The sequence below is a fragment of the Glandiceps talaboti genome, chromosome 11 (assembly GCF_964340395.1).
Source record: "Glandiceps talaboti chromosome 11, keGlaTala1.1, whole genome shotgun sequence".
NCBI classification, from domain to species: Eukaryota; Metazoa; Hemichordata; class Enteropneusta; family Spengelidae; genus Glandiceps; species Glandiceps talaboti.
Window position 1 is genome coordinate 6,383,416 of NC_135559.1, and position 22,335 is coordinate 6,405,750.

General features: G+C 35.8%; 4 protein-coding genes across 4 annotated transcripts; 3 read left to right on the forward strand and 1 right to left on the reverse strand.

Annotated features, from left to right (window-relative positions):
• Positions 1-1,612: 1,612 nt before the first annotated feature.
• LOC144442331 (uncharacterized) lies at positions 1,613-7,412 on the reverse strand. Its single transcript, XM_078131643.1, has 2 exons — positions 7,254-7,412; positions 1,613-5,043 (listed from the first exon to the last, which is right to left on the reverse strand). The coding sequence occupies exons 1-2, from the start codon at positions 7,348-7,350 to the stop codon at positions 3,971-3,973; spliced, it is 1,170 nt and encodes a 389-aa protein (XP_077987769.1). The 5' UTR covers positions 7,351-7,412; the 3' UTR covers positions 1,613-3,970.
• A 147-nt stretch (positions 7,413-7,559) lies between these two features.
• On the forward strand, positions 7,560-11,552 carry LOC144442721 (UDP-glucuronosyltransferase 2A2-like). The gene is made up of 5 exons (XM_078132094.1): positions 7,560-7,570; positions 8,569-9,070; positions 9,442-9,667; positions 9,897-10,116; positions 10,296-11,552. The coding sequence occupies exons 1-5, from the start codon at positions 7,560-7,562 to the stop codon at positions 10,567-10,569; spliced, it is 1,233 nt and encodes a 410-aa protein (XP_077988220.1). The 3' UTR covers positions 10,570-11,552.
• Positions 11,553-13,662: 2,110 nt separating this feature from the next.
• On the forward strand, positions 13,663-15,213 carry LOC144442722 (beta-1,4 N-acetylgalactosaminyltransferase 1-like). Its single transcript, XM_078132095.1, has one exon. It carries the CDS (start codon positions 13,663-13,665, stop codon positions 15,211-15,213), a length of 1,551 nt encoding a protein of 516 aa, XP_077988221.1.
• A 5,327-nt stretch (positions 15,214-20,540) lies between these two features.
• On the forward strand, positions 20,541-22,100 carry LOC144442723 (beta-1,4 N-acetylgalactosaminyltransferase 1-like). Its single transcript, XM_078132097.1, has one exon. It carries the CDS (start codon positions 20,541-20,543, stop codon positions 22,098-22,100), a length of 1,560 nt encoding a protein of 519 aa, XP_077988223.1.
• The last annotated feature ends 235 nt before the right edge of the window (positions 22,101-22,335 follow it).

Below are 22,335 nucleotides of genomic sequence, written 5' to 3' on the forward strand. Positions count from 1 at the left end.
GTTAAAATCATGATCGCCGTTGAGGGCGCTAAATCCCTGGGTACTGACCAAAAAAATAATTTTTGGTTTTGATTTATCATGTATACAGCTACAAAAAATACGTTCACCCATAGATGAGTCAACACTACTAAGGGTGTACAATATTCCGAGTAAGTAAAAAATATTTTAAGTTGTGGCTAGTGCAGCTTAAAAATGAAATATATATATATACAATGTTGTAATAATTCTATGACATATAGCAATGACTAATTGTTGGTCTGAATGGTTTCTAAATAACTGTATGTACAGTAGTTATCCTCCATCCAAACCTGCAACAACAACAATCCCCCAAACTGACACCACCAAAACCGGTCATCCAACACTACCAATGATTTAAAACGTGCGTCAAACAAACCTGTCGTTTTTGAAAGCGCCAAGTACTCTTGAGCCATTTAACATGACATGTACAACACCCCTAGCTTGGTTGGCGAACTGTAAGCCACAAAATTATAGATTGACATTGCATTTGCGTTCTGTTAAGACAGTCATATTCCAGATTATCTATCTTGAACGCCAATGGTAGAAATATATCCTATAGATTAATCACCACCAACTTAGTTTGCCAGAAGGCTAAGTGATTATTTAAAGTAGAATCAAAATGTTGGTGGATCTATACATTCATTTGAGATATTTTGAAGTCAATATACTTTTGCAACTTGCTCCGCGCGTCTTTCTTTAAAAAAAAAAGAGTTCTGGTTTTACAGCAGTCGACATTTTTCAATTAGTTCCCAGGGCGAATTAGACCATGGGAAATTTGTAACCTGCGTCACATTTGCATTGTTTACGTCATGACTGAGAGGGACTCTACACCAACAACCTTTATAAGATATTTAAAGGTTCCCAGACATAGATCTAGAGTCGATAGAGCGCCCTCTCTTCTCACTGTGAACTTTAAATGGAGGTTGTATGTAGGAAAAGAAGTTGCTGCATCTTTACCATGCGGGTAGTAAACAGGTGTGTACGTTGTTGTTGTCGTTGTTGTTGCTGCTGCTGCTGCTGCTGGAGGTGGAGGAGAACCATGACGAGGGGTAGGGATGTTAGTTTTGGTCTTGGCATTGCACATCAACGTCTCAACAGGTAATTATATCAAAGTTTCTTTTGTTTTTTGTGTGTGAAATAGTCATGCAATGTTCAGAAGACTGCATTTGAATTGAGGATTTGTTATGTAACTTTGGAAGAAGTTCAGACTTTTTGTTACATGATATTGAAGTTTCAAGTTGATGTCACATTTTGTGTGTATACGTGTATGTACATGAATGGGTGTGCGTGTTGGGATATGTGTGTGTGTGTGTGTGTGTGTGTTTGTCTATCCATCATGTACCAACACATCCACCCATCCACACAGACATGCATGCACCTACGCACACAACTGGTCGTACTATCCACCCCACCCCCCAAACACACACACAGGCATGCACTCGCAATCACACATACAACACTGTTCATACTATCCACAAGCACGCACACACACACACACATACACACACACCACAAATCAGAACTACAAAGGCAACAGCAGCAATGTTTATAGTTGCTTATATCTAGATATGTAATAAGTTCTTCTGTACAAGGTATACACAAATGTTAAACCATACATTAGCAACCATGATTCATACAAAAACTGACCAGTACTACATTCTGCATAAACTACTACCTATTTAGTAACCAGTAACGGTTAATTGAAATTATTCAGAAAAAAAAAATGTTGTATTTACTTTACTACTGAAAAATGCAAATATTCAGGCAGGCATGACATATATTCAATCATTCTGAGCCAAATTAGAAATTCCTTAATAAAAAATATACTGCTTTCAGTTGTTTGTTTTCTTTCTTCAGGTTTAATGTGTCTGCTTTCTTTGGTTCTGAATGGCTAAACTCCTTGGGCAAGATTTGAACCATGATTGTGCCTCAGTCAACCCAGCTGTATAATTGGGGACCTGGTAGGATAGAGGTTGCAATGTGAAAGCAATGGATTGTATGCTTCCCAGGGAGTTGAGGAAGTATAAGGACCGCTATAGATCCATGCCAGGGGTAACAATTGTAGAGAGCTTTGAGCACAAAGTGGGACCAACATTATTATTGTTACCGAGTAGTAATGCTTTGTTTTATAGATATCTTTGTTTTCGTGATATCTTTTACTCAGTTGTAAATGTTGTAATACTGTATATAATAACACAATAGATAAAAGTGAAATACATTAAAAATTGTAATGACTTTTGTGATACAGCAGTTGCAAAGTTAACCATAGTGTTTATTTTGTAGATGTGGGAAACTTTATATCTCTTTAAACCAAGAAATCACATTTGTGTCAATTATTATAATTGTCCATTCGGGAGAGCACCCTATTTTTTTTATATGTCTTAGATGTTGACCACACAACATTACATCAGGCAACAACAGTCATCATCAATAATTACTGGGAGATTATAAACTTGGTAGTGACATTGAAACATTATGTTACATCACAACTTAAAGGGAATGCCATGCCAAGAAATACAGGTGTTTTTGTAAACTTTTAGTTATGGGGAGTGATTTTAAATTTCATGATTTTCATGATCACGTCTCATAAATTTCAATAAATTGCCAATTAAGAAACATCAAATTTAAACTCCTTTTCATCTCTATTGTTCTTTCAGTGTTGCCCCATGCATAGACTCTCTCACAGTCCTCGGAGCTTCGCATAAATAGCTAAAACTTGGGTTGTTTTGTATGTACCGGTATCTACTGCATAATTGTACTCATATACTCGTATCCCAGTATCCCTGTACTGTACTGTACGAGCAGCAATTATGCAGTAGATACATACAAAACAACCCAAGTTTTAGCTATTTATGTGAAGCTTCGACTGTGAGAGAGTCTACCCCATGCATTGCCTCATGGGTATTTAACAGACATGAATATTTATATTATTAGATGTACAATGCATATTCATGTCTGTTTATCTGAAGGAATTAAGCGCTTCAGAGTCATGGATATGCATGGTGCATTTAATGAATGTTTATGTTTTATAAGACCCATGATGCTCTGGTGATCACTGAAAGAACAGTAGAGGTGAAAAAGTTCCATTTTGGTATTTCTTGGCAATTGTTTTGGTCATGCTCTTTCTGAAGGGGGAGGGGAGGGAAGGGTAGGGGAGAGAGCAAAACTGTACTGCGGATCAATCTCCAATGAAGAATTTTACAGTAACATTAAATCAGATATGGAGGCAGATGCTCAAGTAAAATACAATATTTCATCACAAAACTCGTGAGATCATCTGTAAGGTCGGAATGATATGTTGCAGAAAAGAGAAATTTGAAAGAGAACATGACATTCTTTTGTATTTTTTAAAAAAAGAGAAAAAAACCCCAAGTTTTAGTATATAAAATCATGATTTCATATAAAACATTTCCTGAAGTGTAGTATCAAAGTAAACTTTGTTATTACCAGAAAGTTTTGATTGCACACTTCAGGGTATTAATTTACATAATTATTGTATTTGAAACTAAAGACAGAAAAGTTTGCTTCTATACAATGACTTACCAACACATTTGGATTTTCATTTGAATGTACTAAGTGTTCGTGTTTGATAACCCTACTGTACTAAGGTTGAGTGCACTTTCCAAATTTCATTATTATTTAAACTTTACTGGGGTAGGTGTGGGCAGTCTGACTATAGCTAAGGAATTACTTTAGTGTATAATACCTTATGACAACCCATGGATATTATCATTCAAATTGTTTACAAATTTTGTTAAAATGAAAATTGATTTTAAAAAGCCAGATTTAAAGTTAAACTGAATGCCTCCAGTAAGGGCAAAATCATGGAGACATACAAAGACTAGATACATTGTTATTTAAATTGTTACACAGACAGACAGACAGACAGGAGTATAATATTACCTCCCCTTATGGGAGGTAACAATGCTAAAATACAAAAATGTAAAATACTTCATGTTGCAGTGTTCACTTTATAGATAACAGACTCAAGTTCTGTTGTCTTGTCATCATAGCTATTGGAGAAAAACACCATGACTGTTCCATTCATGTTAAACGTATGGCATGCATACGATCCATGTGTGGTGACATCAAATGAATGGCTTATGGATTTACTATCCTCCACAAAATCCACAGAAGATTCAATGTTGTATGATTTACCATCAAAGTAATTAGACAATGCCAGGTAAAGTTGTTTTTCTACCGAGAACGGACACATCATTGTCGTCCCTTCTGTTTTAATAGTCGCTGATGTCTTAAATGAGTCCTTGTCCCATATAAACATTGGCGACTTCTGCTGGTACACTTGGTCAATCTCATAGATCACATCAAATAAATACAGGGTGTTGTTAAACACCACAGGTACAGCTGCCCAGGAACCATAATCTGTGCCGGGTAGAGTCTGATGCAGAACAAAAGCAGTTTCTTTTGCATTTAACATGTATACTTCTGATGTACTGACATAGTTAGCAATAGCAAGATATGTGACATTCTTCCACATAAAAGCTGCACAGTGGTGGGCACCCTTAGTAGTAATGTCTTGAAAGTGAGCAAACTGTTTCTGACTTGGATCCCACACATAGATGGTACTATTCACCGAATATGTAACTCCATCATACGAATTGGCAAGAACAAGGAAATGTGTATTTTGGTTTTTGGATGACGTGACAGTGAAGTGTTCCCAGTCAAATCCACCCTTTGATGGAAATTTCTGAAAGTTCTCAAACTGTTGTGTTGCATTGCTCCATTTCAAAACAGGGGACTTTGTCACATACTGTGAGCCTGCATCTGATAGCTTGGCAATGGCGAGAAAATAGTCATCAGCAATTTTGAAAAACTTTGCAGCATTGGCATTATTTACTTTAATTTGTTGTGCAATAACAAACTTTGAATCTTTGAATCTGTAGATATCACACTGGGTGTCAAAGTTGACCACTGCAAGGTAAAGCTGCTCGTTTATCCAAAAACTGTGAGATCTTCTCGCCGATGAAGTCTTGAGACTTTGGAATGGTTCCAGGGTAACTTTACCTGTGAAGAAACCACACATCATGGCAAAATTATTACCAACTCAGTTTCACAGTGCCCTTTGATGGTATAATATTGCAATAAAGAGGTGATCTGCATTAAAGTATTCTAAATCATAGCATATATTTCAAAAATAAAATCACAACATTGGCTGAATTTACTACCATTACCTTTCATGTAATGTAACTACACACAGACATATACCATGAAACTGATCTTCATACGCCCTCAACTCCCTGGGGAGCATGAAATGATTTACAGATGCTGTAAGCACACATGATTAAATCTCTAACATTCTACCAGGTCCTAAATCATGCAGCTGTTGAGTCTAGGTACAATCCTACCTAATTCAAATTTTGCCAAAGAGTTTCAGCCATTCAGAAATAAATTATAGAAGCAAGGATTAAAATCACACATTGCCTCCTCTTTAGCACTCCCCCCCCCCCCATCTACCTAAAATGAAGTAGTTAATTTACTTAATAAATTGCACTATTTACCAGAATGACTTCACAAATATATTTGTTAGTCCATGACCTGATTATATTGTGGCATGATGTTGTCAAATGGCCACAAAACAATAGCTGAAGGTAATAAATTCAGTAGATCACATTTCTAAACCTGACAAACAAGCCACAAAGGTTAATATGTAAATTGTACGAGACAATTGCTCACATAAACTCAATAAGTTCATTTAGGAAAAAAAATACCTCCCCTAAATGAATGTTTACAAACGTATGGGATATTTATGTACAATGTGAAAATTGTAGCAGTCATACCCTTACAGTCGATACAATGTATAAACATGGTAAAATATATTAAAATACTACCAGAAATCTAGCACTGTATATCACATTAGCAGTAAATTTTAATCAATTTATAAACACCTCAATAAAAAATATAGAACACTACATAGCATGTCCTAGTTTCACAAATATTTCTTATGTTGATAACATGACATATTTCTCTAAGTATTCCAAAGTTTGTATGCATATAACCAGTGTTCATTCTAGGATGTCACGATTTGGGGACTCTTGGGCCCCTTCCATGAAAAATAAGGGGACATTTCTGTGTATTTGGGGGTGTTATCAAAAACAGTAAATAAATAAATAAATAAATAAATAAATAGATATTGTATTATCGTTGTTTAGTCATAGTTTTAAGTAAACATTAGCTTTATGAATATGAAAAGTGTAAGAATAAATTTCATGCTATCACACTTCATTTTTCATTCAATATTTTTTTAGAACGTTTTTATAACTATTTTAAACAAAAGAAAATATATTTATTTTAAAATCAGCCTGTTTGCCCATAACAGTTAACCGTAGAAATGACTTGTACATCTCTAATTTTGATAACTTGTGTGTGAGGTGTAGTCAATACATAGACTTTAGCATATATACAATCATGTAGTGTGGTTATGCTAAATGAAGAATTAAACCAATCGAAGGTACTCTAAACAAATTAACTACAGCTGAAAGGGGGACACCACCCTCCCAGACCCCTGCAGACCAATCTGTGGCCAGGCCAACTGCAGCTGGTACGCCCCCCCCTTCTTTGTCTCTCCTTCTACTTCAAAATTCATGGAATTCAATAAATATGGAATGAGCCACATACTTGGCATCTTTTTCAAATCTGGAAGGTACTCATACATCCCAACTTGATAGAATTATAAGAAGTTTACCCTTGACCTTCAGTTTGCCCTAGCTCCGGTAGAGGACTACTATCCCGTACATGTCAAACACTGAGTCAACATTTTGACAACTAAAGGGTATAATAAGGTGATTTATAGGTGTATGTAACACGGAATAGACGTAGTATATTGTTCTGGTACAGTATGTATATAATTAGTGAACGACGATGCAACATCTCAGTACAATTCACAACCCGGAAGTCAACTTTTGGAGAGAAAAAACTGTCTTTCTTGAGCAGTGCATGCGCAGGTCAAAAATTTGACCGGAAATCATTTGACAAGTTGCCTTTGATTTGAAGGTTGGGAGAGAATAATAATGATCTAGTGACAACTTTACATATTTTATATGGCGAAAATCAGTGCCGAAATCAAAAGCGTCGGCATCAGTGTTTGATCGCAACCCATGCTCTGACTGAGAACCCAATGTGGGTGGACCAACCGTCACCAAAAATATCTAACTCCGTTCTCAAGTCAGAGCCTCCTCAGGTTACAGACGCCCTCGACTGTGTGAGCCATTACTTACCGTTTGTTATGGTACTCGGCGATTTTGAACTTGCACAGATAACTCCAATGCTGATAACGTTGATAAAAAGTACTATGGCTTTGATAGTTTCACCCATTTTGTTGGCGTATGTGACAGTCGGGGCGAAAAGACGTAAGCCAGGTTTGAGCTACACGGAAGGAAAGACAGCGCTATAGTGAATCACATGATGATGAACATCAGGTGACCAGTTGACCTTAGGTGACCTTAGTTGACCTTAGTTAGCCAATCCCGACAGTGATACGACAAAACGTGCAGTTCTGCTACTGTGCAAAAAGCCTTGCGGTTATGATGCACAGGTCAGTGTGGTACTATATACTGTAGTGATGTAATGAGTTTACAATTTTCGATGTGCTCTATATTGTTTGCAGTTCTCAGGCTGCATTCACGCTACAAAAATGGTAAATGCAGACAAGATCTCCGTAAGGGGCGAGATCAATACTTGCCGGTTCAAAAACTAAAAAAATAGTTTGCCAACAGAAATGAAATGTCTCACATCAAAACATCTGTTTTTAAAGAGTACCTACTTGACGAAATTTAAACAAGTGAATATAAAACACATTCTTTCATTGTTAGCTCGTTTTGATATTTTCTCCCATTATGATTGTTCTTCTAGTTCTTCGTAGCCCTTATCGCTGTTGATGCATATGAACTCTGAGGTGGAGCCAAACTTTATGAGCGGAAAGCTATTTTTTTTACTCCAAATTGGCAATTTGTTTATTCATTTTCTGTCATTATGTAACCGTCACTTACTTTAAATTGGCAATAACTGAATGAATCGGAAATTCTTTTAGTCAGGGGGTTGGTTTTTTTAGCGATGACCCATTTTAGTTCTCATCCGTCAAAATCGTGTCTACGTCTCGCTGTTGAGCTTCGCTACTGTCGCAGATGTCCCTGGGATGATCATAAGTTATCGATTCGGCTGGTCGCGAGCAAGTCGAGGCATCGCAAACCTTGCAATGGCTGTTCTGTTACGAGAGGTACTGCTTCTGTTTGTTGTATACTTACAATCAGTGTCATGCAGCAATATTTTGGTCATTCCAAGTGTCAGTTCTGGCAGCCTATTCATGTTTATGAGAAAAATAGCGAACGACTTAGACGAACGAGGACACAATGTAACTATACTAATATCAAGTAAATATTCTGGTGCTGGTATGTCAACAGAAAGCACTACGGTAAATATTGAGAGTTTTCAAAGTTCTGCAGATCTATCCGAGTTACAGCTTTACAAATTAGCTACCACTGGCCAAGTGGGATGGTATCATTTATTTGACTACCTTTAAATTTACGAACTTAGTTGGGACTGTGATTCGCTTTTCGCTGATGAACATTTACGACAACGAATAAAGCAGACTGTCTTTGATCTTGTTATTGCATGTGAAATTACTCCCTGTGGGGCACTCGTTGCTCATGATCTTGATCTTCCATTCGTCTTGGTGTCTGCAAATCGTACCATTCCAGAGTGGGATGCCTACCTGTACAACATACCTAACAATCCATCCTATGTACCATGTGTAGGAACCGGGTTTACAGACAAAATGACATTCTCCGAAAGAATGTACAATTCAGCGTACTTCATCATGAAATACGTTACCATTAACATACTAATCTCTGTTTATGGTAGTGTACAACAAAAGTACGTAATTAAGCCGCATTTGAGTATTCGTGATGTGTTCAAGAATGCTGAGCTTTACTTGTACAATGCAGACTTGACCTTGGATTTTTCAAGACCATTTATGTCGAATGCTATATCTTTGGGCGGTGGATATCTTACTAAATCTGGTTCATCTCTGGAGAAGGTAGGTGTAAACATCTTAACCTTCGATTTCATGAGCATTTCTCAATGAATACAATGCACGCATCGACCATGACAACATCCATAGCAACAGCAAAAATAATTGCCAACCAAAAGACCAATAGGGAAGACTTATACCACAAATTTATTTGCCAAACAAATTGTTCCACATAAAATAACTGACACTTTGCAAAAATAGGTTGTTATTATTATATTGAAAACATAATAAAGCCTTTCTTGCCATGATTATTTTTCATCTGTAGATGTCTCTCCATTAAATAAAATGTTCAATGCTTGCGGGCCATTCTTGTTGTCTCAAATGTCATCTATGTTATAAGAGACGTTTATTATCAATTGTAATTTTAACAATCTCAGGAACTTGAAGATTTTGTCCAGTCATCCGGCGAAGAGGGCATAGTCGTATTTTCGTTTGGGTCATACACTGCGATAAACGATGAAGAACAGATCCAGAAAATTGTGATGGGACTGAATAAACTGCCTCAAAAAGTAGTTGCAAAGTACGATGGTGATGATCCACCCGAATACCTTAACCAAGAGAAGTTTAAGCTCATGAAATGGTTGCCACAAAATGATCTACTAGGTAATGTGCGAAAACTAATATAGTTGAGAGAAATGACTTCTTGATAGATTCGGGTTCGTAAATTGGATAATGATTAATTTCCAAGGGGTTAATGCAAATTTTGACTGAGATTTGTTAATACATTTGTAAATGTTGAGTTTTAAATGTACTGTTTTTGGATGGAGTACAAACATCCGTCGGTTTACCAAGTCAGTAGTCAGTTCAATTTTCACTGCATTTCCCCCTGTAGGTCACTCAAAGACCAAAGCTTTTGTATATCATGGGGGAACAAATGGTGTATACGAAGCCATCTATCACGCAGTACCAATGGTAGGAATACCTTTATACTATGATCAACATGACAACGTGAGAGCGGTAGCTGAGAAAGGAATGGCCATTGAACTTGATATTGTAACATTCACACCAGACGACTTGTATGAAGCAGTTATGACAGTAATCATGGAACCCGGGTATGTAACAATTTCGATTTTAAAGATAAGAGTCAAATCACAAAAGGAAAGTCTGCTTTATATACCCAGCGTTTTTTATCTAGACACTTATTTTGCAACAGTCAGAATGTTGTCACATGTCGCACTATTATTGTCCCAATTGCAACTTATAGTTCGTAAATATCTCTTTGTTCTTGTAGGTACAAACATAATGCTGTTCGTCTATCTAACATTCACAAAGATAAACCCTTGTCTCCTAAAGACACCATGGTCTACTGGATTGAATTCATTCTCCGACATGGCGGAAAATATATGCAGTCCCATGCAGTCAATCTAAATTTATTTCAGTATTATTTGATTGATGTATTTTTTGTCGCCATTGTTACAATTGCAGCTGCTATATATTTGACAGCCAAGACGTGTTCGCGTGTCGGCCAAATATTTCAAATAATTAGGAAACAAAAAATGAACTGAATGTGCTGCTGGATGTGTGCATGCCGTGTTTCCGAAAACCCTTCTGTATTCGGTGTAATCACTGGACTCTGTATGATTCCAACTAAAACCCGAAGACATTATAGTCTCGTTTACCCGTTGGGACTCTTCTACGAGACGCTTGGGGAGGTCTAGTAGGCAGAGCACCCAACGGCGAGAGTCGAGTCTAGGTAACCGAGAAGACATGGGGATGTAGTGGAATTGCTACTGGAATGCAGGGTGACGTATGGTGTCATGACAAATACTTGTGACTCGACTCAACGATATTTATCTTACTATATTTCCGCAATCTCATTTCCTTTTTCTAAACATATTTACTTTGTCCTTGATCTATGTCACGGGAGAAATTATTGTCCCTGTGGTTTAAATGTGAATTGATATTGTTTTTGTGATGAAACGAAAATCTGCTTTGTTTTATGTCCACCTTTTAATAGTTGTTTCAAAGTACAGTGTGTGATGAAGTTTACATAGTTAAATTTAAAGGGGTTTATTTATTTTCATTGTATGAATGACATGTGTTGTAGGGGAAGACATGTAGTTGTGTATTAAGTATGACCGTTTTTGTATGATTGTGATACGATTGAAAAGGGCTTGGTGAATAACTGCCCGCTCAATGGAATGACATTTTTTTGTCATGATAAGACACGCATATTTCCAAAGTCGATTGACTACTATTGACTAGTACTTGACCACGACTATTGACACATTTTTCTGATATCAGAATGTTGTTCTGAGTGGCCATTTTCTAGGTATTTGTGTTCATTATCACATTTCTTTTATTTGAGGTGGCCATATCAACTTTCTTGTACTGTTACCGAATGCTGCATGCATAATATAATCCGTGACAAACTATGACACCACTTGTGTTCATTATTTTCATATTCATTCATATTTATTCATATTATTCACTTTCCTCTGTCTATATATGTGATCTATGTGTCTGATGAACTAATAAATGCCAATCTAATCATGATGTCATCTATGTCACATAAGTTGAATATACCAATTTAGCATAATATACTAGTTAAATAAATCTACTTTCTAAGTTTTTGAATGCCGATTTTGTCACTTTCGTGATTTTTTATGACCGTTCAATTACCGGAAGTGCAAATTTAAGAGCATAGATGGAATGGTTCTTTTGTGGGGACAAGGATTTAAAAATGAATTATGATATTGCGCAGTTTCTATTATGAGACAACACGCTCTGAGTTATGGATGAGTTCAAGGGCGAAAACTTCAAATTTGGTGGTGATTCATTTTCGATCCTGAGTTATATTGGTATTGTTCTACCATGTATTAACTGTTTGTTGATATGTTTTATTTTTTATCGACTACGGAAATTTAAACCTGATTGTACCAGAGATTTTACTTGCACGACCAACAGTCTCGCAACACATTTCATGGATCCAGACCACCCGTATCCCTCCAACCCCAACGACGACCAACTAAATTCCAGAGACAATCTTAGGTTACAAGTAAATCCAGCAATACAGATTTTATTTATGGGATTTTTTTGTATGTTTATTTTTGGTTTATTGCCACTCATTGTTTATAAGTTCTGTTCATTTTGTATGACTTAGATACCTGAAATTTGCATTTTCTATATGACTAAATTGGTTCGGTTTCACCCTAGGTATGAAAAATTGAAGGCAAATGTGGCGGCATCTGCATTGATCGTTGAGTACTAATGCATGTTTTAGATAAAAAATGGCTGACACTGACTTTGCTGTGCGAAAGGTTGAAATATCTGCATGCGACACAATCTAACATCTTCTTCAGAGCGGTATAGTTTCGTATCATGTTGTTTGCTGCAAATATGGACGCTAATCAGTACAAAGTTATATGAACACTAAAAGTAATGAAGACTATACATATATCTTGTTCTGTAGACATGATTTACAGGAAATTGAGCAAAATTTTACCATAAATGCTATGAAGGTGTCTGCAATACGCAAGCAATTGTTTAATTTATATAGCCCCAGACTCCGGAGGTCAAAGTCAAAGATAAATATCTTAAAGGAATGCTTGCACATATAAATGTGGAGTAGACACTTGAATTGAGTATCTATGTATTATAGTATTCGAGTTAAACAGTAAGTAGTAATTTTTAACCACGCATATGGCTACCAAAAACAACAGGATTAATATCAATTCCCATGTGCGAAGAAAACGATCACACCAGAGCAAAAAAAACAACAAAGAATAATAAAACAACAAACGAATAAAATATATGTAAATAAAGAAATAGAACTGTATTCACAACTGACATCAGATTTTAATCAGATTGGATTAATATCTAATAGAGAGAACAGCTTGAAGATAATTCTTTCTCTAAATATTCGTTCCACATTTCAATATCTGTGTAATATATGACGGATGTGTAGGTAGAAAATTTTAAGGGGCATTATGTTTATATTGCTGGTGAGGGTCAAATCGGTGTTTTTAAAATCATTGCCATTGCTCCATATATATATATATATATATATATATATATATATATATATATATATATATATATATATATATATATATATACATATATATATATACAGATATATATATATATATATATATATATATATATATATATATATATATATAAAGAGAGATGGAATATATACACAAGTACACATACGTTTAACGATATATGAGTGCCATTGTTCCATATATATATATATATATAAAGAGGGATGGAATATATACATAAGTACACATACGTTTAACGATATATGAGTGCCATTGTTCCATATATATATATATATATATATATATATATATATATATATATATATATATATATATATATATATATATATATATAAAGAGAGATGGAATATATACATAAGTACACATACGTTTAACGAGATATGAGTGCGATGAGTAATTCGATTTTTCAAGAGTAAACACCTCATTACAGAACAACACCCACAACAGCTGAAAATAACACCACCCTAAACAATACATTTTTCTCTCAGCAATGTATGATCGCTGTGAAACTCTGGTGAGAAGTGTAATAGTTTTGAATGTAATATCTCTTAAAGGCACATACTGTTCTCAGATCAGCTGAACTCCATGATGACATTATTGTCGACTTATAAACCGTGGTGCATTCTACCCATAGCTGTTATAATTGGTGTTGTATTCTTGTATAGACATAATGACTGGAAAACTGTAACTTCAACGTATCCTCAACAAGATCAACCTGGCCAACAGCAATACAAGAGCAGAATCCGGTTTACAAACGGTTTTCCAACTGTTACCAGAGATAACGTGGTTTTAAAAAAAGGGATCCAGAGGCAAGATTTGTCATGCAAATGTGGGAGGAAATCCACGATAGAAAATATGGACAACCGTACTAAACAACGCCGAGAACGTGAATTGACCGAGTGGAAGAGGCAGCAATCGAACGACCCGGTGATGATATGTGAAGCCTTTTCACCACTACGATATCCTGCAGGAGGTGTAACTGTACAACCACTCAAGTCAACACGTCTACACGGTCTAGAATTACACATCGATAGTAAGGATTTTCCACCCGAAGACGAACAGTTTCATATTGTGGTAAGATGTAAAAATTCAAAAGGTGTGTTAGTTCTATACAAATATGAGGATAATAGGAGTGTGAGAGTCAGTGGAAATGACTCTCCCAAAGTGACTATCATAGCCAACAAGAATGAAATACACGCGATCAATACAGTTTTGGCAAATTTAAACTATAAAAGCACAGTTTATGAAATCAATACAAGAGATGTAATCTATGTCACATTTTTGAACTTTGAAATCTCTATTCATGTTCACATAAAAAAAACTGAAGTACCAAGGTTATACGATCCAGGTCCGTCTGGTGATATCAACTCATTGGTAACTATTATCACAAAAACGTTTGAACGGTATGATGCAGTCAAAAAACTCATTTCTAGTGTACACACATTTTATCCAAACATTACCATAGTTGTCGCTGACGATTCCGAGTTTCCAGAGAAACTCAGCAGTCCTAATGTGAAACATTACATTATGCCTTTTGCGGAAGGTTGGTTCGCTGGCAGAAATTTAGCCCTTAGTCAGGTAAGAACCAAGTATTTAGTTTGGGTAGATGACGACTTTGTGTTCACTAAAGGAACTCGCCTTGAAAATTTCCTCGAAAAATTTCAGCATCCAAACTTAACAATCGATGTTGTCGGCGGTACTTTTGGCGACAAGGATGGTAACCCAATGAAAACGACTAATTGCAATGGTTGCCGTACAGTTGAAGTTACTAATAACTATGAAAACGACGACGGCAACTGTGTGATTGTTAAGCGTAACAATAAATACCATGCTGTGAAAGAATTCCCAAAATGTTTCTTCGCTGATGGCACTACGAATTTCTTCATGGCAAAAACCAGTTCAACCAGGAGCGTTGGTTTTGATCCATTTTACAACAGAATGGGACATGAAGAATTCCATATCGATGGATTGGGAAAACTGCGTACGATGGGATGTACAGATGTGAACATTTTACACAGTCGAAACACAAATAAAAAGTACAAAGAATATCGGAATCTTGGTGGGGTATTTAACCCAGACCGAAGTTCATGCAATCGCCACACTCTATTTAAAAATTATTTGAAATGTTTGAACTTTTGATTGGATACGATTGGAGCAACCAAATGCTGACCACATTGTTGGTGCCTACTTATTATAAGAGTGTTGTTTGTAGAGTTTTCTAGTTTTCCACGGTGATTGGTGACTCTCATATATCCAAGACATAACCTTCGGTGTTTTATTCCAGTAGTAAAGTGTTCTGTTTTCATCATCTCGGAGAAATATACAACTTGAAACTGGTGGTGTGTATTGTGATAACTGACTATTTTAAAGTTGTCTGTACAAATCATTAGAAGTTATACTATTATAAAATGAACTACGTCAGACATTTCATTTCACATCAAAGGGAATTGAATTGTCATATTATCAGATCATCAATGAGCAGCATTGCTTTATCTAATATGATAGAAGACGTATGATTTCTAATTTGAATCGGTGATCTCCAAAACCTTGCAGCTTTTACAACTGAAGCCATTTGACTTGAAACAAAATATTGCGTGTCGCGACAAATATCTTATTGATATTAATATTGCTCGATTCTATGGCCTGGCTCTACAAAAAATGTATCAACAGTGTTTGTTTTTTGTTATCTTTGGCGTGACAGTAATCTTACCAGGCTAGCATTACTACATTTTAGTTGTGTAACAACGCATACTTTTTAGGGAATACCAGTAGATTAAAATTTACTTCAACTTCTTTTAGGTAGTTTGATAAAATAGGACAATCCCAGTAAGATATTTATGAAGGCGGATGAAAATATATTTCAACTTAGAAGTTTAAGTTGATTTCATTGTTATTTCCGCTTACTACTGTCTATACAACAGGGAGACTTCGAATTATTCTTTGAGGATGGAACAAGGGGCAATTTAAAAATATTGATTGAACTTGTAAAAAAAAATCTGACCCGCGTGTCTCGAATTAAACTTGAATGCTTAGCATGTATGCCAGTGTGTGCTCGGAAGTGTAATGCATTTAAATGTTTCTTTATTGTATTATATTGTTGTTTTATTTTGTATTTCTTAAACTGATTGGACAGTTCCTGTCGACACCATCAATGAGAAATTTCAAAACCTAGCCACTTCTGGATTATTGTAAAAATAAAACCAATCAGGAGTTAAACGGTAGGATGGTTGCCATCTCCATGCACACTAGAAATTCCCATTTCTGTTTAATATGTTAAGTCAAAACTAATTAATGCCGACTGCAGTAATACAAAATTATACCATGTTGGGGCTATTACTTTGGCAACTTAATCTTTTTGATGTTATGTATATATGTTTGAGGTGTTGGTAATACTGTCGGTACATGTGAGATGATACATCTTACCCATGGCTATCTCTTTGTGCACATATTTCTAATAAGGTGAATAAATCACGTATTATGGTATCAGTAAGCTATGTCATTACCTCGTGACGTGAGTCTTTCTTCATTAGTGATTGGTGGCTGACAAGACAGCACAGTGACGACACGTTTCTTTCAGATAACGTCAGTGACGGTGCCTCACTCTAGCACTGCAATTATCAATTGAACTAATCAAGGACACGTATAGTTAGTAAATAAAAGTGAGGATCCAGGAAGGGATGGCAGCATTGCAGGAAGGGCTGGCTGCATTGGACGGTGGGTCATATTTACAAATATATTCTGGCCGAGTGTCATGTTTAAGAAGTCAAGGGCGGGTCATATTTTACTATAATGTTATCTAACTTTGCATTGTTGTGTGATGTTGATATCCTCGCGGCCCATTGCGGCCATTTTCACATCCAACCGTTGTTCATCCAACCACAGACTGGAAGGTACGTTGTGTCACGCCTCCGTCTCCGGCCTGCTATTAAGGGTTAACCTATGTGTGAGGGCGTCCCATCACAGCGTACCGTACAGACTAATCCAGCCAGAGGGTGCGCGAGCATATAATTGATTGATAGATCGAATGATCGACTCGATTGAATGATTCGGTTTTGTGGTTAGGCACAACTTATTTTTGTGCGATATTGATAAATTGACTGATTGATTTCTATGGGGATATAAAACTGTTCCCTGGCAACTTATATCTCTTTCAGCTGATTATAATATTCTCTTCAAATTGATTGACTAAATAAAGATATTCAGTCCAATCTTCTGCTCTTATCTTAATTAAAATATCCCTAGTCTTTTATTGATGCTGTTGGAATTTTCTAAAGGACGAGGTTGTTAAAAAATATATAGACCAATGATTTGTGAATTGACCCAGGTCTAGGGATTCATTTGTTTGTCGGAGATGACGTTCTTTCATTAAATATTCTCCATACTTTAATCCCTAAATCGCATACTTTTAAAATCACAGCCCTTTAGACGCATTTAGAAGGGTCTGCGGCACACTAGTTGATGGCAAATTTCTAATAATAATGTTTGTTTGTTTTTTGGTTTGTTTTTTTTTCAATTGAAGTGCACCACCAACGACAATTCGTTCAACAACCAGTGATCATGACGGGGCCAACTATAGGTACGTGTGTTTCAGTGTCACGACCTTGTCCAGTGACTTTCCGCGATAGATTCGATTGACATATCTAAACACCTTACTAATATAGTGTATCTGAATTTCTCACTTCCAAGACTAACTTTACACTCACTTTTATGCAATAATGTTTTGAGAAGGAACCTTTTCTATGAACAATGATAAGCATCTGCCATGCAGTTTCTATATAATATTTATTGCTTTTACATGCTTGACTATGTTGTTAAAGAAAGCTCTCCATATAGTACTAACACCAGACATATATTGATTGGCATATTTTCAATTTTTGTAGCAGAAGCAATCAAAGTATATGGTATATTTATTATTCCCAATAATCCCTGATTTCTATGCATGGATATGTATTTCCAGCAAACAAGCAAACAAAGAATTTTAAAAACTATTTACTGCATTTCAAATAACCAATTGAATTTTTTTTGCAAAAGTGCACAAAATGGAAAATAATGGCACTTGATGTCAGGCATTATATACAAACCATTACAAGTTATACTGTTATCAAATGAACTATGTCTGGAGTTTAATTTCACATCAAAAAGAATTGAATTGGGAATTCGAAGCAAGTCATAATTTCAGCTCAATAAGCAACTTTTCTTTATCTAATGGAAAGCGTGCACGTGTGATTTATAATTTGAACTGGTGATCTCCACATACTTACAGCTTTTGCAACAAAAGCCAATTGACTTGAAACAAAATATTGCGCTTCGCGCAGTTTGCCGCGATCAAATAGGTATTTTACGGCAAATCATCGAACAATCGCTACCTCTCAGTTTTATATTATATATCTTCAATATTATTATTTTCGTATCATGTTGTTTGCTGCAAATATAGACGCAAATCGGTCCAAAGTGATATGAACACCAAAAGTAATGAAGAGTATACATATCTTGTTATGTAGACATGATTTACAGGAAATTGAGCAAAGTTTTACCATAAATGCTATGAAGGTGTCTGTCGTATGCAAGAAATGGCTTAATTATGATAGCTCCAGAGTCTAAAGGTCAAGGTCAAAGATCAATATCTTAATAAGAATGCTTGCACTTATAAATATGGGGTAGACACTTGAATTGAGTATCTATGTATCACGGTTTATACAAAACACAGAACTAAACAATTGTGACTTTATTACAGTCCGCCATAGTTCGGAAAAGCACATGTAACTTCTAATATATCAATACGACAGTGATAAGGCTACTAATAACTCAGAATTGGTATACATATAATTGGGCTAACAATAAAGTAGTTCCAAAAATAATCACACTTACAGTATTCGAGTTAAGCAGTAAATAGTGATTTTTATCCACACATATGGCTGTCAAAGACCACAGAATTAATATCAATTCCCATGTGGGAAGTAGGCGATCACTCCGACTAATGAAATATAGGTAAATAAAGAAATCGAACACGTTTTCACGTCGTATTCGCAACTGACGCCAGATTTTAATCAGATTGGATTAATATCTAATAGAGAGAACAGCTTGAAGATAATTCTCTCTAAACGTTCATTCCACATTTCAATATCTGTGTAATATATGAATTGTGTAGGTAGTATATTTAAAGGTGCATTATTGTTACATTGCTGGTGAGAGTGGAATCGGTGTTTCTAAAATCATACGTGCTTATCCATTGCTCCATATATATATATATATATATATATATATATATATATATATATATATATATATATATATATATATATATATATATACATACATATATATATATATATATATATATATATATATATATATATATATATATATGGAGTATATATGTATATATATATGGAGTATATACACACAAGTACGCATATGTTTAAATTTAACAACATATGAGTGCGATGAGTTATGCGATTTTCAAGAGTAAACACCTCATTACAGAACAACACCCACAACAGCTGAAAATAACACCACCCTAAACAATACACTTTTCTCTCAGCAATGATGGCTGTGAAACTCTCACGGGAAGCGTAATAGTTTTTAATGCATTATCACATAAATACTGTGTGACGTCAAACAGGGCAAATAAAAAATCCATATCACCCCTGTTCTATATTTTTTCATTCTACTGTTCGAGTGTTCCTGCTAATCCTACGCTACGGTCAAGTTATCGTAATAATTATATGTATTTTCAAAACGTAAATGGACACATTACGTTACATATATCCTTGGGTGGCATGAGTTTGGTACGCTGTGGTACTTATTTTTATTTGATAAATGTTATTCTATCTAAAAAGCCTGTAGATTATCGATGTAGCAGCCGGCAAGCTTACTTCCGATTTTCCATCGAGCTTAGAGCTCCACAGACTTACACAGCCCTAGCAAATATGATTAAAATGACGAAACAAAAGTCCTATTCAGACAAATCCTACTTACGTTTTAAACTAAATTTGATATTACACACACTTCTCAAGGTTATAACCGATAATTTTGGTTGAGAAACCACAAAACAGAATGACCGATACAATGGAGGTAAGTAGGACCTTGTGACAGGTCACGCATTCACGTAATTTGCGTAGCGATCGGGCACATTTTTTAATACGCGATGAAAGAATATAGTGTGATGAAACGATGCAGTATTCCAATAACACACTTTAAAATTTTAGAAAAATATGGGGGAATACTTAGTTATGTGAGAAATAATAAAATATAATCCCATGAAATCAATGTTTGTTTTATGTGATAATGCTCCTCGTATGATTCCACCATCTACAAATTCTCGCCTACCGGCTCCTTTTTTATTTGTATTAGTCCGCGGAATCATACTCGGAGGATTATGACGTAAAACTAAGATTGATTTCATGGGATATTATATAAATATCTAATCAATGCACATACTGTTCTCAGATCAGCTGAACTCCATGATGGCACTGTCGACTAAATATAAAACGCTGCAGTGTATTGTAATCATAGCTGTTATAATTGGTGTTGTATTCTTGTATAGACATAATGACTGGAAAACTGTAACTGCAACGTACCCTCAACAAGATCAACCTGGCCAACAGCAATACAAGAGCAGAATCCTGTTTACAAATAGTTTTCCAACTGTTACCAGAGATAACATGGTTATAAAACAAGGGATCCAGAGGCAAAATTTATCATGCAAGTGTGGGAGTGGGGGGAAATCCATGACAGATTTTTTGGACGACCGTAGTAAACAACGCCGAGAACGTGAATTGACCGAGTGGAAGAGGCAGCAATCGAACGACCCGGTGATGATATGTGAAGCCTTTTCACCATTACGATATCCTGCAGGAGGTGTAACTGTACAACCACTCAAGTCAACACGTCTACACGGTCTAGAATTACACATCGATAGTACGGATTTTCCACCCGAAGACGAACAGTTTCATATTGTGGTAAGATGTAAAAATTCGAAAGGTGTGTTAGTTCTATACAAATATGAGGATAATAGGAGTGTGAGAGTTAGTGGAAATAACTCTCCCAAAGTGACTATCATAGCTAACAAGAATGAAATACACGCGATCAATACAGTTTTGGCAAATTTAAACTATAAAAGCACAGTTTATGAAATCAATACAAGAGATGTAATCTATGTCACATTTTTGAACTTTGAAATCTCTATTCATGTTCACATAAAAAAACCTGAAGTACCAAAGTTATACGATCCAGGCCCGTCTGGTGATATCAACTCATTGGTAACTATTATCACAAAAACGTTTGAACGGTATGATGCAGTCAAAAAACTCATTTCTAGTGTACACACATTTTATCCAAACATTACCATAGTTGTCGCTGACGATTCCGAGTTTCCAGAGAAACTCAGCAGTCCTAATGTGAAACATTACATTATGCCTTTTGCGGAAGGGTGGTTCGCTGGCAGAAATTTAGCCCTTAGTCAGGTAAGAACCAAATATTTAGTTTGGGTAGATGACGATTTTGTGTTCACTAAAGGAACTCGCCTTGAAAATTTCCTCGAAAAATTTCAGCATCCAAACTTAACAATCGATGTTGTCGGCGGTACTTTTGGCGACAAGAATGGTAATCCAATGAATTCGACAAATTGCAATGGTTGTCGTACAGTTGAAGTTACTAATAACTATGAAAACGACGACGGCAACTGTGTGATTGTTAAGCGTAACAATAAATACCATGCTGTGAAAGAATTCCCAAAATGTTTCTTCGCTGATGGCACTACGAATTTCTTCATGGCAAAAACCAGTTCAACCAGGAGCGTTGGTTTTGATCCATTTTACGAGAGAGTGGGACATCAAGAATTCCATATCGATGGATTGGGAAAACTGCGTACGATGGGATGTACAGATGTGAACATTTTACACAGTCGAAACACAAATAAAAAGTACAAAGAATATCGGAATCTTGGTGGGGTATTTAACCCAGACCGAAGTTCATGGAATCGCCACACTCTATTTAAAAATTATTTGAAATGTTTGAACTTTTGATTGGATACGATTGGAGCAACCAAATGCTGACCACATTGTTGGTGCCTACTTATTATAAGAGTGTTGTTTGTAGAGTTTTCTAGTTTTCCACGGTGATTGGTGACTCTCATATATCCAAGACATAACCTTCGGTGTTTTATTCCAGTAGTAAAGTGTTCTGTTTTCATCACCTCGGAGAAACATACAACTTGAAACTGGTGGTGTGTATTGTGATAACTGACTATTTTAAAGTTGT

Excerpts from the sequence above, each read along its gene's own strand:
- LOC144442721 (XM_078132094.1), top strand. Across the intron at positions 9,071-9,441 it reads CTGGTTCATCTCTGGAGAAG|GAACTTGAAGATTTTGTCCA; the intron begins GTAGGTGTAAAC and ends TAACAATCTCAG. Across the intron at positions 9,668-9,896 it reads GCCACAAAATGATCTACTAG|GTCACTCAAAGACCAAAGCT; the intron begins GTAATGTGCGAA and ends TTCCCCCTGTAG.
- LOC144442722 (XM_078132095.1), top strand. The coding sequence starts at position 13,663 with ATGACATTATTGTCGACTTATAAACCGTGGTGCATTCTACCCATAGCT.
- LOC144442723 (XM_078132097.1), top strand. The coding sequence starts at position 20,541 with ATGGCACTGTCGACTAAATATAAAACGCTGCAGTGTATTGTAATCATA.
- LOC144442331 (XM_078131643.1), bottom strand. The coding sequence starts at position 7,350 with ATGGGTGAAACTATCAAAGCCATAGTACTTTTTATCAACGTTATCAGC. Across the intron at positions 5,044-7,253 it reads GCCGAGTACCATAACAAACG|GTAAAGTTACCCTGGAACCA; the intron begins GTAAGTAATGGC and ends GTTTCTTCACAG.